This window comes from Equus quagga, chromosome 7 (genome assembly GCF_021613505.1).
Source record: "Equus quagga isolate Etosha38 chromosome 7, UCLA_HA_Equagga_1.0, whole genome shotgun sequence".
NCBI lineage: Eukaryota > Metazoa > Chordata > Mammalia > Perissodactyla > Equidae > Equus > Equus quagga.
In genome coordinates, this window is record NC_060273.1 from 35371903 (window position 1) to 35387336 (window position 15434).

At 44.4% G+C, this 15434-nt stretch overlaps 1 protein-coding gene across 1 annotated transcript in view; it reads right to left on the minus strand.

The window, feature by feature from the left end:
* SMURF1 (SMAD specific E3 ubiquitin protein ligase 1) overlaps nt 1-15144 on the minus strand; it is a 30724-nt gene extending 15580 nt beyond the window's left edge. The window contains exons 1-12 of the mRNA XM_046667738.1: nt 15117-15144; nt 14764-14802; nt 13505-13613; nt 12162-12295; nt 11947-12012; nt 10630-10705; nt 8855-9096; nt 8056-8140; nt 7359-7436; nt 6317-6463; nt 5049-5247; nt 3168-3271 (exon numbers count right to left, since the gene is read on the minus strand). Coding sequence (XP_046523694.1) covers nt 3168-3271; nt 5049-5247; nt 6317-6463; nt 7359-7436; nt 8056-8140; nt 8855-9096; nt 10630-10705; nt 11947-12012; nt 12162-12295; nt 13505-13613; nt 14764-14802; nt 15117-15144 — 1307 coding nt within the window. The remainder of the gene's footprint in view (nt 1-3167; nt 3272-5048; nt 5248-6316; nt 6464-7358; nt 7437-8055; nt 8141-8854; nt 9097-10629; nt 10706-11946; nt 12013-12161; nt 12296-13504; nt 13614-14763; nt 14803-15116) is intronic.
* Nucleotides 15145-15434: the final 290 nt, after the last annotated feature.

Genomic DNA, 15434 nt, shown 5'->3' on the forward strand with positions numbered 1-15434 from the left:
GGGGATGGGAGGTGGAGGGGATGGGAGGTGGAGGGGATGGGAGGTGGCTGGGGCGGGACTCTCTTCTGAACGTAGAGCTGTGAGGACCACGATGGACGGGCTCTGGGAGGTAAGGACCACTCCACAATCTGAGCCAGACAAGCTGAGTGGGCGATTTAGTGAGGTGGGAAAGGCTAGGGAGGAGCTGGTATGAGAGAGGAAGTCAGAAATTTTGGACTGTTACGTTTAAGAGGCTTTAGAAATATCCAAGGAGAGATGAGAGGCAGCTGGGTAGCAAGTGTGGAGTTGCGGGGAGCAAAGGGGCAGGAGGCACACATTCAGGAGTCGCCAGCATGCAGAGTCTTGACGGCCATGGGACTCGGAACCCATGCACCTAGGAGGCTCCAGGACCCAGCGTGGAGGCCCACCAATGTCCCAAGGTAAGGAGAGAGGGAAGCACCAGCAAAGGGGACCATAGTGAGCTGGAAGGAAAATCAGGAGAGTGTAGTGTCCCAGAAACCAAGTGGACAGAGTGTTCGAGAAGCAGGGAGCGGCCAATTGCATCAAGTGCTGCTGACAGACCAGGTGAGAGAAAGACTGAGGCGGCATCACTGGGTCCAGGGAGACGCAGGTCATCAGAAACCTGGACACAAAGGGCTTCACAGGGCAGAAAGATCAGCTTGGTAGGGGTTCAAGAGAGAGCGAGGGATGTGGAAGCAGAACAGAGATGCACACCGCTCTTTTGGGGGGTTTTGCTATAGAGAGAACAAAGAAACAGAGCAACGCTGAGAGTTAAGCATTCTTGAACAAATTTTTGTTTTTCCTGGAATTTATAATTGTTTTTCTTTTTACTTTGCATTATTTGCCTTTCTTGCTTCCTTTTATCTTAGACAGGAAGAGGATATAGTGTCCAGGGCAGACTTAGGGGGGGCACGTTTGTTTCTTTAAGCGACTTGTAGCGCATTTGTACGCAGACAAGGTTGACCCAAGAGAAAGGGACATTTTACTGAAATGAGAGAGACGTGAAACAGCAGCAGAAGCAGCAGGGCCCAGGGTGCACTGTGCAAGGGGGTGCTGCTCCTCCACGGGAGCACGTGTGGGCCATCCAGGACCCCGCAGGGAAGGTGGCATGTGGGTCCAGATACTGGCAGGTGGGATATTCGGTGGTGGCGAGAAAAGACTCTTCAGATTGTTTCTGTTTCCTCCGTTAGAGAGGAAGCAAAGCCAGCAGCTAAGAGTGAGGATGGGGGCAGTGAGGCCAGAGAGCCGAGAAGGAGGACAGGTGGGGTGACGAGAGAACCCAGGAGAACCACAGCAGGTGCCACAATCCCCCGCGGTTTGGGTTTGTGGCTGTTGACGCAGAGAAAGGCCAGCGGTGGGGAGGCGCGTTTTCTTCCAGCCACAGTCAGCTGCCCAGGTGAGGCCCGGAGCAGCATGAGGACGGGACTCTTCAGGGCTGGGCTTCTGCTGGGCAAGGACAGCAAACGGAAAGAGGAGCAGGGAGTCCAGCGGAGGTGCAAGGGGACTGTGATGGCGGGTTACAGGTAAGGAGGAAGTGGGGATAGGATGGGGGTGAAAAACAAAATAGGTGGTGGAATCTATGGATGGGTGGTTGTGGATGGCGTCAAATAACTTCTGGCGAAGAAGTGACTAAAATCCGACTGTCATCGGACCACCGCTCAGTGGCACCGGGTGCTAGAAGACATTACAGCAATGCCTTCAAAGTTCTGTCTGAATGAAAATTATTTTCTTCTTAGAGGTCTATAAAAAGCCAAACTATTAGTCAAAGTGAAAATTAAAAGATATTTTCACACACAAGATCTTGGAAAATTCACCTCCCACACACCGTTTCTAAGAAAGCTACTTGAGGATATAGTCCAGGAACACAAGGGAGTAAGCCAAGAAAGAGGAAGCTATGGGATCCACAAGAAAATGGCTCTAACCCAGGAAAGCAGTGAAGTCCCATGATGACAACTGTCCAGAAACCTAGAGAATCATCAGTCAGATGGACAGAGTCGCCACAAGGGAGAACACGGAGGGAAAAGGGTGGGTGGGGGATGGCAAAGGATGAAGTCTGATTGCATAATAAAGACAGAGTATGGCTTTAAAAAGAAAAAGAAGGAATTCCTGGAAAAATTAAAATTTTATCAAAAAGATAAAATAAATTACAGAATACCACTTAACCCCTCAGCGAACAATATTTACATTGTCATAATAATGTAAACAGTGTTGATTTTCAGCTCTTACAAATAATAAGAGACAAGCACAGGACACTCAATTTTGGTTACAGAACAGAATATAAATCTTAGTCTCGACAATATAAAAGTCATATCATAGATGACAGAAGGTAAGAGGCAGAAGGAATGCTGAAGGGAGAGTTAGGAGTGTTAATATTCTTTTCTTATGAAAAAAAGAGGTCAAGAGAGAATGTCGCTAGTTGACGAATCAAAAAATAATGGTAAAAACACATTATGTAGAGTTACAAAGACAATGATAAACGATCTAAAAATACTGATATGACTAAACTGGGACGTCAAAGTATTAAATTCGATTCTCAAAACCATTATCCAGTCTATCTGTATCTATGATCACAAATCATGAAATTAAGAGATAATAACTGAATTCAATCATATAGTGATACACAGATACCTATTAAAGAAACAGTTAAAAGAGCAAAAAAGCAGTTGTCTTGAAGGTAAAACGAGGTAGAACGAGAAATGGTAGCTTTTCATTATCATATTCTATTTCTAAAATCATTTGCATGAATTATTTTGACCACAATTTCATTTTACACAATTCCTTCGACAGAGATGCAATTTACATGCCTTCCTGCCGCCCCTGAAAGTCCTCTGATGACAAAAGCAGGCTGTCCCCCAGAGCAATTCCAGGAGCAGGTCATTCACGTTTCAGGTTCAGACATGTCAGGTGAAGAAGGGGTGAGTTTAAAAGCTGAATTCTCGCTTTACAAGAAGCGAATGAGTGGCGAAGAGCAGGGACACGTACACGAAAGGTGATGGCAAGATGCCAGGGCCACGCGCTCTGAGGAGCCTTATTCTAAGAAAGCTCGCTGAGGTCCTGACTGCTCCAGCACAAGCCCGAGAAGGACAAACAACTTCCCTCGGACAATACTTTATTCCAGTTCTGCCGGAATCCACGCGGCAGAAAGGGCGGGTAAGTCAGCGCCTCACCTGGCCACGCCACCGTAATCCAAACCCTCCTCTCCGCGGAATTTCACCATCAGTCGCTTTTTCAAGTCTTTTGGCCGCATCTTCATTATCTGGCGATAAGACTCCTACGTATCAAAATTACAGTTTCAGAGAAAAGAACTTTTCTTATTCTTAAAGTTATAACAAGATTAAAGGTTACTGATATTGGAACCCAAATACATAATTCATTCAAATCTGAGTTCTATCTGATTCCTATTCAGAGGGTTTATCTGGCATCTAGCACATCGCAGCCTCTGTCATCTTTTCTCCCACTGTCTCTCTCAGAAACAACAACAAAGCGAACATGCACCAGGGGATCCGGCACCTGAAGGAAACACGTGGATCTGTTTTCAGCCCAATCACTAATGATTTAAGAACAAACTGGGGTCGGCCCCGTGGCCGAGGTTAAGTCCGTGCGCTCCGCTTTGGGAGCCCAGGGTTTCACCGGTTCGGATCCTGGGCATGGACATGGCACTGCTCATCAGGCCATGCTGAGGTGGCATCCCACATGCCACAACTAGAAGGACTCACAACTAAAATATATATACAACTATGTACTGGGGGGCTTTGGGGAGAAAAAGGAAAAATAAAATCTTAAAAAAAAAAACCAATGTCCTCACTAGAGTGGATTTTCTCCACACAGATTAATTTTAACGTGTCCATACTATGAACGATTTATATATTTTAACCAAAAAGAAGTTCCTAGAGAGTCTGAATATTGAAAGAATTCTGAGCCTGTTTCCATATCGGAAGCGAAAAAATCACATGATTCCCACTGAGTCAAAAAGCAAACAAGATTTTGTGTAAGACACAAAGAGCTTACCCAAAACACGGAAAACCTGTGGCCCTCAGCTTCCACATTTTCAGGGGAACTAGCTAAACGTCTCTAGATACTTCTAGTGATGAGACACTTAAGGTTCTTTTCATGCTTTAAATTTAAGGTAATTCAAACCCTACCACCCCAAGAGGGAAAGCGGATGTTGAGTGGAAATGCTCTGGCAGCAGTGTCAATAATTCAGCTCTTTCCTATCCCTGGCAACCCTTCAAACTGCTCAACGGGCCACACTGGGGACTTCAGCTGATCCAGCCACTCAGCCGGCGCCGGCGGTGCACGAGCGCCCAGCCCGGCCTGGGCTGCCTCAGTGCCCCCACTGCGGAGACGGCGCGGGGCTCACAGCCGGGCCTCGCCCTGCCCCTCCCTCAGCTGCGGGAGCCCAGTGAGAATCTGGGTTCAGTTCTCACCCAGGCTCATTCGATCACTCCTGCCAATGATTCCACAAAGGCAGGCAGGATGTGGCCCAAACAGCTGAGATTTACCTTATGAGCATATCTTCCTTGAGAAAAGGGCCACGTCTACAAGAAAGCCCTGCCTGTTGAGGGACCCTGACCCCACAGGGGAGCTGTCTAAAGGAGAGAACCCTTTCCAGGAACCATGTGATCTTCCTACTTCCAGAAGAGACACGAGGGTGGCCTCTTGGCCACTAAACTTCTCTGAGGAGGCAGCGCCATTAGATGAAATTCCGCACGAGGCGCCAGCAGAAGGGATGAATGACTGGTTCTGAGGAAGCGTGTAGACTGCAGGAACATATAATCTGCACAGTGCAGACTAGGGGATTTACAATATTAATTAGAACTAGATTCTGTACAAATTTCTAGGGTTTCACCTCAGAAGCTGTCTAATTTTCAACCTTTTACCATAGGAGGAAATAGTTCCCTGTGTCTACGTGGCCTTTGGTCCTGATAAACCCCTGCCCTTCAGTGAGTAATAAAATCGATACCTAAAATAACAGACAGAAGAACTCGCTGTCTGTTCACAGGGACGAAAAGTCTAGGCCTGACGTGCTAGTTGCGCTGGTTCCATACCTCAAATATCTCTTCTCTGGATACTTCGATGCGGCAATGGCCAGCTTGGGGCTGCTGAAGTGACAGTTCGTGTCTGAGGACCTTCAGTTTCTGGACTAAATCTCTCTCGTATCTCTGGGCGGGAAGCTCCTCGTCTTCCACGGAGCCCTCGCTGGGCAACGGCAGCGGCTGGCTGGGCTCCTTGAGTTGGCACTGGTGACTTGAGAGGAACAGAAGCACCATAGTCACTCCGAAAGCAGCGGCCAAGGGAGCTGCAAGCCATGCCCTCCCCACCCTCACCCCTTACCAAACGACCAGACGAGAGTTCATTACACAGAACCTTCTCTGATGACATAACTGTGCGCATAGATATGTAAAAACTATAGCCTAAATAGAGGCCTAGGATAAATAAAGGAAATAGCCCAGTTCCAAGCAATGGCTTACCGCACACATTATCGCTGCCATAAATAAAACCAGAAATTGCCATCATTCATCATGCACCTCGTATCTATGGATGAGACTGACCAGCGCCCTATTAGATGCGCCTTGACGGTTAGCATGAAATGGAGTTAACGCGAAAAATTTTTAAAGCAGATTATCGCGGAGGCGGGCGACAGGCACAGAGCAAAGAACTCAAGTGCTATCTAATGGTAACCATTCCTCGTTTCCGTAACCACGAGATTTCCAAGCCCGCTCATTAAAAGCAGAATTCCAGTAAGATAAGGGGACTAGGAGAGGGGCAATGTGACACTGGTCTTGCTCAAGTTTTCACTAATGCCAGCGTCAATGACGAGAGCTGGGTGGGCTTCTGTGTTCTGAGAACACCACACACCTGGAACACTGAACGTGGGATCCCAGATAGTCCCCAGGTCCCAGTGATCCAGGAATGATGCAGCAAAGGCGCCGGCAGGCAGCAGTATGGACAGCCGAGCCCTTCCAGACAGCGATGACGGGCACTAAGGACAAACCTCATTTCACTGCTTCTCCCTCTAAGGGCCACACATTTCATCAGGCGCTGCGTGCGGAAGCTCGTTAAGAAGCTGCCGAACGCTGCCATCTCTGTGAATTGTCTTTAGGCTGCGAGCAAGGACAGCGTGACAACGACATGTGCTCCGGGACCGCTCACAGCTCGCTTGAGAGTTTGCAACATGCAATCGCCACCAAATATTTAGCATATTTTGCTTATGGTTTTTCTCCACTAACAAACAATACGGCAGATAAACGAAGACACATTAGAAAACATTAAATGATAAATGTACGAGGTCAACAAAGATTTTGTAAAGTCTTACTTCATGATGTGGTGTAACCTTGGGTCGGTGAACTGGGTTGTTCGGTTATTATGATCTACAAAATATATCCGCCCAGACACTGTACTTCTGACTTCCCAACCTGGTGGCAGCGGTCCAAGTTCATCACAGTTCACACTGTTAAGGTCTCTACCAAAACGGAAGACACAGAGAGGTTTGTCCGTCTGAGTATGGAGGCATAAGACCGAAACTTCAGCGAGAGGAACCACAGGAGCCCCTTATCAATGTGGCCATGTCCCAGTTCTGCTAAAGGGACAGTCACGGTGCTACTTACGCCAAACTCCCACTGAGTCCAGGCCTCTGTGCCGCCAGTGGCGGCAAAAACCAACAGATAAAAACCGCCTTTCAGAGCCTATAACCACGACACAGAACGTGGTCTACCGGGAACCTCATTTCTTACACGCAAGAGGGCCAAACTAGCAGGGAGTATCGGAATGCCTCCTGAATGGAGTTAAACGAAATGCTCAAGGTCAGAAAGGTTTCTTCATTGAAGAGCTCCCAGACAGCACAAGTGTTTTAAAGCTGAAGGGGAGGTATTAACATGCACTTGAAATCTCACATTTGCAAACAGTTGCACCGGGAAAAGGCATTCTTAATTTTAGTTGGCTTAGCAAAGCAAGTATTTCTAATTCTACCCCTTGATTAATTATTTCAATACAATCTACAGTCATATGGGAGCAGAGCATTACTGACCAAGATGCTTTTCTAATTAGCACAAAAGCCTGACAGTTCTTACAGTGGGTACTAAAGAGACACCTCATTCATTTGCAGGTACTATTTCCATTCTAATTATGGATACGGAATCGTAAATTCAACATAGACTTGGAAAATCAAAGACAGGAAGCTTGTTCTCAGATGAAACAAATTATGAATAAAAAGGTAATGAGCATTACTAAAAATGTTATTAGGTAGTAATGCTATTCTAAAACACAAAAATTGAAAGAAAAAAAAAAAAGGAAAGCAAAAGCAAAGAAAAAAAAGAAACTTAACTCCATTATGGGGTGGGGGTGGGGGTCTCTCTGACCTGGGCTCAGATGTTTGGCCTTGTAGAAGGAATTCGTATAGAAAAGCTTCATCTCCCCCAGGAATGGTCCCCAAGGGGCTGAGGCAATAGGGACAGTAAAGTAGAAGAGAGAAAGGGTAATAGAGTCTTTATATTTCCTTTTTAACTTTTTATTATGGAAAATTGTAAGCATATAAAAAAGTAGAGAGACCACAGTGAATAACCAGCTTCAACAATCATCAACTCATCGTCAACCTGTTTCAAATATACCCCATTCACGCCCCCACCCCAATTACTTGAAGCAAATCCCAGACATCATATCATTGTATCGATCAATACTTTTAGTTTAAAATGAGAGCAACCCATCTTGAATGGTTTATTGGCTTATCAAGTCAGAGCACATTGGATCTAATTTAGGGGTGAGGGGCTTTTGCAGTCACGTGATCTGATTTCAAGACACAGGATTGCTTCCTCAAGGACCACTTGCGTTATAGGAGCTGCCGGTTTACCAGGTGGAGAGTGTAGGGGGCAGCAGAGCTGGGACTCCCCGGCAGAGGGCCTGAGGCCGAGACCCCTGGGACAGACGTGCTCTTTGCACTGCCACTCTTCCAAGCTCACAGCTTCAAACCTAAGGGGCTGTATCATCCGCAATCGGACGGGGGGGTCCAGGCAACCGCTGGAAAACCGCCTTCGAGGGTGTGAGTTTTAGAAAACCTACCTTGGTATCCTGGGGTCGTGCCACGTGCTAACTCCAGTCTGCGTGTGCAAAAAGTACACTTGGCCCTGCACTGTTGTTCTTTGCTCTGCATAAGAAATCGGGGGACGCGATTAGTTCAGTTCAGTTCCCAGGAGAGTTTTCAGCCAATCCTCTAAGCACGGAATCTAAGCTTCCTTTCAACACTCTTTAAAATCACTGAAAGAAGGATTTGCGAGGGCAGCGGTTAACCTCTGCCTGACTTCCTCACCTCACAAGCCCTATGTAAACGTTTGGGCGGACTGACTTCCTCCTGTTCACTCCTGGACAGGCGGGGCTCTCCTTACTCAGCGATCTGCGCCCCAGGACTGACCTCACCTTGACCTCTGTTACCTCCGTATGCTCTTTCCTCTGGTATGATCTGCCTCCGTCATTTAGGTTCTCCCTCTGTGGTTGTGAAATATTCCCTTCTTTTCACTTCTACCCCATGCTGTCCTCACCACATTCAAATTACAGAGCGCTACAAATACCCTCAACTAGCCCACGCATCCTCTTCACTTTCTTTGGTATTCATTTGCCCAAAATTTTCACACAATTGCTAAACTGAGAGATGGGAACAATTGCTGACAAATTCATGACAAGCAAGATTCAACACCATCTTTTTCCAGTTCCTGGTCTTTACACTGACACAACCATCATATGGCACAGCTCTGCCAACACCGGCAGTGAAGGAATGTACAAGTTACTAAAAAAAGGTGTTAAAAATCAAAGCTCTCTGACACGCTCCAGATAACGCTCAGGATGGCAGGGTGAATTCTCTCACCATAGCCTTCAGGCAGTTCCGGTGACTGGTGGCCATGGGGTCGGTTCTGAGGTGTCTGGAGTGACCCTCGGACCTCAGGATTCCGCAGTCGCTGTGCCTGAAGTCTTTGATCTTGACTTGGGGATTCCACAAATCTGCAGTTGCCTCCACCAGCAGCAGCACCAGTACTGTCTGTGTAAGGGGCTGGTTCCTCCATGAAGCAGCTGAGTGGCCTTCCAGGCCCTGAGTCTTCATACACGGTTCTGGAAGGGAGGAGAACACAGCACACATGGGAACACCGGCCCAAGACGAGTACCTTCAAATTCAACGCGATGCTCTCACATCTGTTTATTTGGCTTTTCTCGAACAATATAGAGCATCCCAAGTGCTTAGTCTCATAAAATTCATCCTGTCCTATTTAAATAGAAAGATAGACTTTTTCACGAGGCACAAGTGGCCAAAGGAAGCCATATGTAAAGTGCCACGGAGGCCACCTACGGTATTTCATCCTTGGGTAGAGCTGAAGGACTGGAAAAAAATCAGCTTTGCATTGTAAGGAGCCTGTGAAATGAGGTTTCATTTTTCTTGATTTAAATCAAATCCAAATACTCCATTTGCCTTGTTGCTTGACTCTATGACAGAACCTAGTTACATAAAACACTGCAATGAGTTTAAGTTCTCCTTCACACAAAGCTTCACCTCCCTGAATAACTGAAGACAACTGACTAGGCTATTTTCCTTTATAAGCAAGTGCTTTTCAAAAACATTTCACACTGAAACACTTCAAATACATACACCAATTGACAGCCTGGTTCAATGAACCCCCGACTCCTCACCCAGCTACGCAATGATGGTCTCGTGGCTACTCCTCCAATTTCTCCCTCCACTGGATTATTCTGAAACTAATCCCAACAATTTACCATTTCATCCTTAAATATTTCAGCATCTACCTCTAGAAGATAAGGACTTTCTCCATTATCACGACTAAAAAAAATGTACATCAGTTCTTCTAATATCGTCAAATATCAGTCAGTGTACAAATTTCTCCAGTCAGTTCTCATTAATCAGGATCCAAAGGAGGTCCACACATTGCATTTAATAGGTATGGCTCCCAAGTCTCTTTTATTATTAATTTATAAGGTCTCTTCCTTCCTTTTCATTTATTTTTCTTCTAGTGTATTCATTGAAAGACACTGGGTTGTGTCTTCTACACTTTACAGAAGGCCCCCGTCCAGATGGCGCTTATTGCATTCTCTCGGGGCTGTGAGCACATTCATTCCTCTGGCCCCTGCGTTTCCAAGAGGTATGTCAGTGTGAGATTCCCTCTCTTTTGTGATGTTGTTAGCAACCATTAATGGTTATCGCCCAGCTCCAATTAATCTATTGAGGATCACAAAATTGTGATAAGGACCAGTGAGAGTTTTTGATGGGGTTCTTTTTTTTTTTTTTTTAGTGTTTTAAGTTTTTTTCCTCCCTGTATCATTATGAACTCGAAGATTTTTAATATATTTGATGTGTTTCAATCCATTGCAGTTGTAATTCTTATTGATGCTCAACGTGTCCTATCTTTGGCTAGTGGGACCCTCTTTAAGTAGGATCCTGAGTCTTTGGGGCACAAACCCACTAGTCTTTACAGCTTCCTTTAGAGACAAGGAAACCGGATCCTGGTTTTATCCCAAAGTCATCTCCTGCACCTCAAGCATTCAGCACAGAGAAAAGGCGTGAAGGACACTTTCACACAGAGCGAGAGCCCAAGGCAGCAGAGAACTCCGCCGCATCGCCACGGGGGTACGTACCCTTCATTTTCTAACAGGCCTCTGCAGTCTACCACAGACCCTCCAGTGCCTATTCTGTCTCGTGTCTGTAAACCAACTAAAAGAGAAAAGAACGCCTTGCATTAAAATCCAGTGGTATCTTATACAATTGTAACACAGTGAGCCATTGCGAATGCATAAGTTACCTACACTATTATGAAAAAAGCGAGGCATATGTATACACATACACACATATATGCCTATGCTTTCAGGTAGGAAGCGTTTTACTCCAGTAGTTGCACACCACCGCACACCGCTTGGAACATTCCTTGTGAATTTGGAGCAGAAAGAGGTGCTGCGTTTTCATGCTCTCCATAAAAATAACAGAACTCGATATTCACTTCCTCTAAGTTACCTTATTTTTTAAGAAGCTTTTGACTTATGTTCAATAAGGACACAGAGAGCACTTTCAGCATTTGCGAAGTCTACATGGATCTAAATATTTATTTTCTATCTCTGCCATGAACAACAAAGACATTTATGAAGTTGCTTCCAGTTATCTGTTCTTCCCTTTGACGGCCTTCCACAGAGAAAAGAAGAAATCAGAAGCAGAAGAGCATTAAGCGAGAACATTTTTTCACTCAGGAATTATGATCGTTTTCAGGATCTATATCCACTGTTCATTTATCTTGGGTCAAGTCTACATAAGACAATATCTAAAACATTTGGGGTCATGAGTCACTCTGGTGTGCCGCTGAAATAGTATGTTTTGATTCTTTGCAACACATACAATCAACGTCTGAGTTGCCCTAAAATGCTAATAAAAATGGGATGGATAATAGGATGAGCTACTTAACAGATAAATCACTTCCAATGGAACACCTCCAGTCGACACTCTGTAACATTAGCACACTTTATTTTTCATTCTAAATAATTCAATCCTCTGACTCTATATTACATGGAAGTCTTCAGAAATCATCTTTGCCTTTTACATATGTGACGGGTCTTCCTGAAGAAACTACTTCTCAACTCTTGCATATGTGGCCACTATTCTTAACACCTACACTTGGATAATACACTGACAAATTAATTGTCCATTAATGCGATGGTTAAAATTATAACCCTAAATCGTTTTGTCATTTTAACTCAACTTTGAATGACAGGATGATGGGAATTAGGTTAAAATAATAAGAACCACACAAGATGAAACGTTTTAGTACTGAAGAGATGGCCCTGTATGTGGTTTGTCCTTCCAAGTATGTCACCACTGTCAGTGCCCACTTGTGTTTTCGCAGTGCTGAGGAGTTGAATGTTAAGCTCTGTAAAAGCATCTCTTTATACAGATGAGAAAGTTCTTACCCACTATTTGGCCACGAACTGCATCAGTATCTGAGGGACTTAGTTTGCATAGATCCAAACGCTGGTCTGCAAACAAACAATTCAAAACTTAACCCAGGGAAATGTTAACTAGGGAGGAAGGCAGGAATTCTGTATTCAGCATTAAAAAAAAAACATAGGTGCCTCATAAGCCTTCTTCAGTTGCATTAGGAGGCAGAAAAGCGTTTGGTTCTTACATCCAGTATCTTTTAATCTGCTGATGGCATTGGAGAGCAGCCGCACACAGCCCAGGAAGCCAGCTCCCTGTTTCTTGTGAATTTTCTTGTGGTTCCACACGCTGATAGTTATAGAATCGGTTTTCCCAACATATCTGAAAACAATAGGCAAACTCATTTTAATCGTATTTCTGAATTACGAGAGCACACGGAGATTTTATCTGACTTGTTAGTACAGAAGAATCCTGTTAAGATAATGTTGGCTCCATATTGACATGCAACAGGTAATCCATAAATACAGGTCTACTAACTTCAGTGGGCTGGGAGAAGGACTACAACCAACCATGTAAGAAGCAAATATAGACGAGCGCATGATGATGACAAGCTTGTAGCAGAGAATTACTATATTTTAATCATTCCAAACGTCGATGACATGATTCATAAATTCCCCCCAACTACACTTAATATAGAATGCTAGCTTGCAACAAGGGGCTGCTTATAAACCCAGAGATCCATCCAAAGTACACTAAAGGGTACTAACTCAGATAGTAACCCCCCACATCCTCTCCAGGCAAGTCAACCATAGTGGGGAGCTTTCAGGACAAGGACTGACAACCAGTGTCCAGGTTGGAAGTGGCACAGTCCAGGCCACTTACAATACGTCAGTGTAACTGAACTTGAGTCTGAGAACCCAACTACTAAAACTCCCACCCAAACCCAGTACAATTTGTGCTGCTAAAAACCAATAATCACTCAGTATTACTTTGACGAAAATTTCTTAACAGGGACATGAAAACATAAAACAGTGGTTTTCAAAGTGCAGTCCATTTTATGAATGAATATAAGAAACTATCTGATTGTACGTCGGCTTATATACATTCAATCACACCAAACTATATTTTCTCTTGCAGAAAATATATTTGTACTAAAAGGCAAAATTTTAAAAAATCAACAGAAACACATATAATACTATATATTTGCATAATAAATATGGATAACAATAATTCATTTTTAAAGTAAAAACTCTAGAGCCAGGTTTAGGGTTTCACTGAAAAATCAGTAGCATAGCGAGGACCTGAGCTATGGCCCTTTTTTCCTGTTAAAACAGCCAGGAGATTGAAAAGTTTGAGGATGACAGTTACAGAAGCAAATCATAAAAATCTATGAAAACGTCAAATGCAAGGACTTCCAAGTAAATGAATTCTAGAATTAGGCAATAGGTCTTCATTTGGCCATCCACTTTTGTTATCAACAAGAAGTCAGTAAACCCTTTTTACATTTTTATTCTTATTAACTTCTTCTCCTAAAAACTAGATACCCACTTTCCTACCGCTCCCCAATGGCATATATAACATTCCACTCACAGATCGTAGTGCTGGTTCCACTTTGGGTCCAATGTGTTTTTCACAGTGTCCGTTGAGTGGCACTGCCCAGATCCGTCCACCACAATCTTTGCAAAAGGGTCAGGGAGTCCTAGCGGAGAGGGGACAGCCACACCTGCATGAGACTCCAGACCTATCACTGCGACACAGAACACAGTCCTGCAGGCTAAAGGGAGCTTCAACATCACCTAATTTGGTAAAGAAGATTATCCTGGTACATTTTATTCACTAACTTAAGGTTAGTTTCAGTCAGCAAAATAAGATAATTCCATTTAGGTTTCTAAGAAAGGCAACCCAGTATGACATCACTGTCCGATTTTTAGAGGCTATAAAACAATAAAAATAGGCTTAAATTCGAATTTCCATTTCTGATGATCACTAAGTGGGGCTAATTAAGTGGAGGAAAAACTGTCTATAATTCATTGTATTTATACTTTCTACAAAAGAATAATACCTAGAAATCTTGTTTACTCATCTTTATCTCAGGAAGCGAGTATTCACCAAGTCTTAATTCGGGAAGTTCCTAAATGCTGGAGCGTGAATCAGGCAGGTTTACGAGATCAGAGGGGTAGCCCGGGGAGGGTCTGAGGGACAGACCTGGCTGTGAGCCATGGCCCGGATCTTCCTAGCTGCTGGCACAAAGCCTGTGAGACTGAGTTTCCTCATCTCGAAAGTGAGAATAATACCACTTAAGAATGAGCAGCATTCCTGCGGGGATCAGAAAGAGCATGCAGAATTCCACGCTGCAGGCACCTACTTTCCAGCGGGCAAATTTCCTAAGTCAAGGGGTGATTCCCTCCTTGAGAAAAAAATCCTCTATTTTTCACAATTCCTTCAATTATAAGACTTTTAAAATGCGATTTAATTTGTAAAATCTGACTAACAATTTTACTCAAACCCAGCTACTTGACCGAAAAATGCCTTATCTGTATTTGAGTTGAGAACACTTCGTCCAGCGGAAAGCAATATATGAATGGGTGGGAAGACAAAACAGCGGGTGTGGCCAGAACAGGGGGCGAGAGAGAGCTCCTCTCGTATGAGCTCTAAATTCTGGCCCTCGAGCTAAGGAGCCTGTCTGTTGCAGTCAACTGGGAAATGAAGTTTGTCAAACCATAACTTCTATTCAGCAAAGGGCAGGACTTTCATGAGAATACACCTAGTGTTTTTTAAAAAGTTCAACATTTCAGAAAGATGTGAAGAATATTATTATTGTAAGAGAGCAAAAATGGGTGTTTACTTACTGAAGAAGTCTTTCTTTGCAAGGTTCTTGGCACATAATACTAAAACAAATAAAAAATGCTAGGATTAGCATTTATGGACGAGATTTTCACCAGAGCTAGCTGCTAGGGACTGAATGGCGCCCTCGTCTCCCCACCCCCCACCCCAAATTCCTATGCCGAAGCCCTAACCCTCCCACCCCCATGCCATGGTATTTGGAGGGAGGGGCTTCGGTTTCGAGGAGGTCATGAGGGTGGGGCTCTCAGGATGTCATTGGTGCCCTTAGAAGAGACCATAGAGCTTGCTCTCGCTCTGCGATCCGTGTGAGGACACAGCAAGAAGGCAGCCGCCTACAAGCCAGGAAGAGGGCCCTCACCAAGAACTGAATCTGCGGGCACCTTCATCTTAGGCTTTTCCAGCCTCCAAAACTGTGAGAAATAACTGTTTGTCATTTAAGCCATCTACTCTATGGCATTTGTTATAGCAGCCCCAACGGACTGAGACACTAGTCTATATTTGCAACAGAAAAAAAAATTCTAAGTTATCTTTGCCGATGATTGTCTTTCAAATTTAGTACTGCACTAAGCAAAAATCTGACAAGTAACTAAAAAGTGTTTTCTCCTCCAACTGGGAATTGACCATAACAAATATAAAATGTGTTAGTTTCATTTGAAAGTCTCACTTAAATATAGAC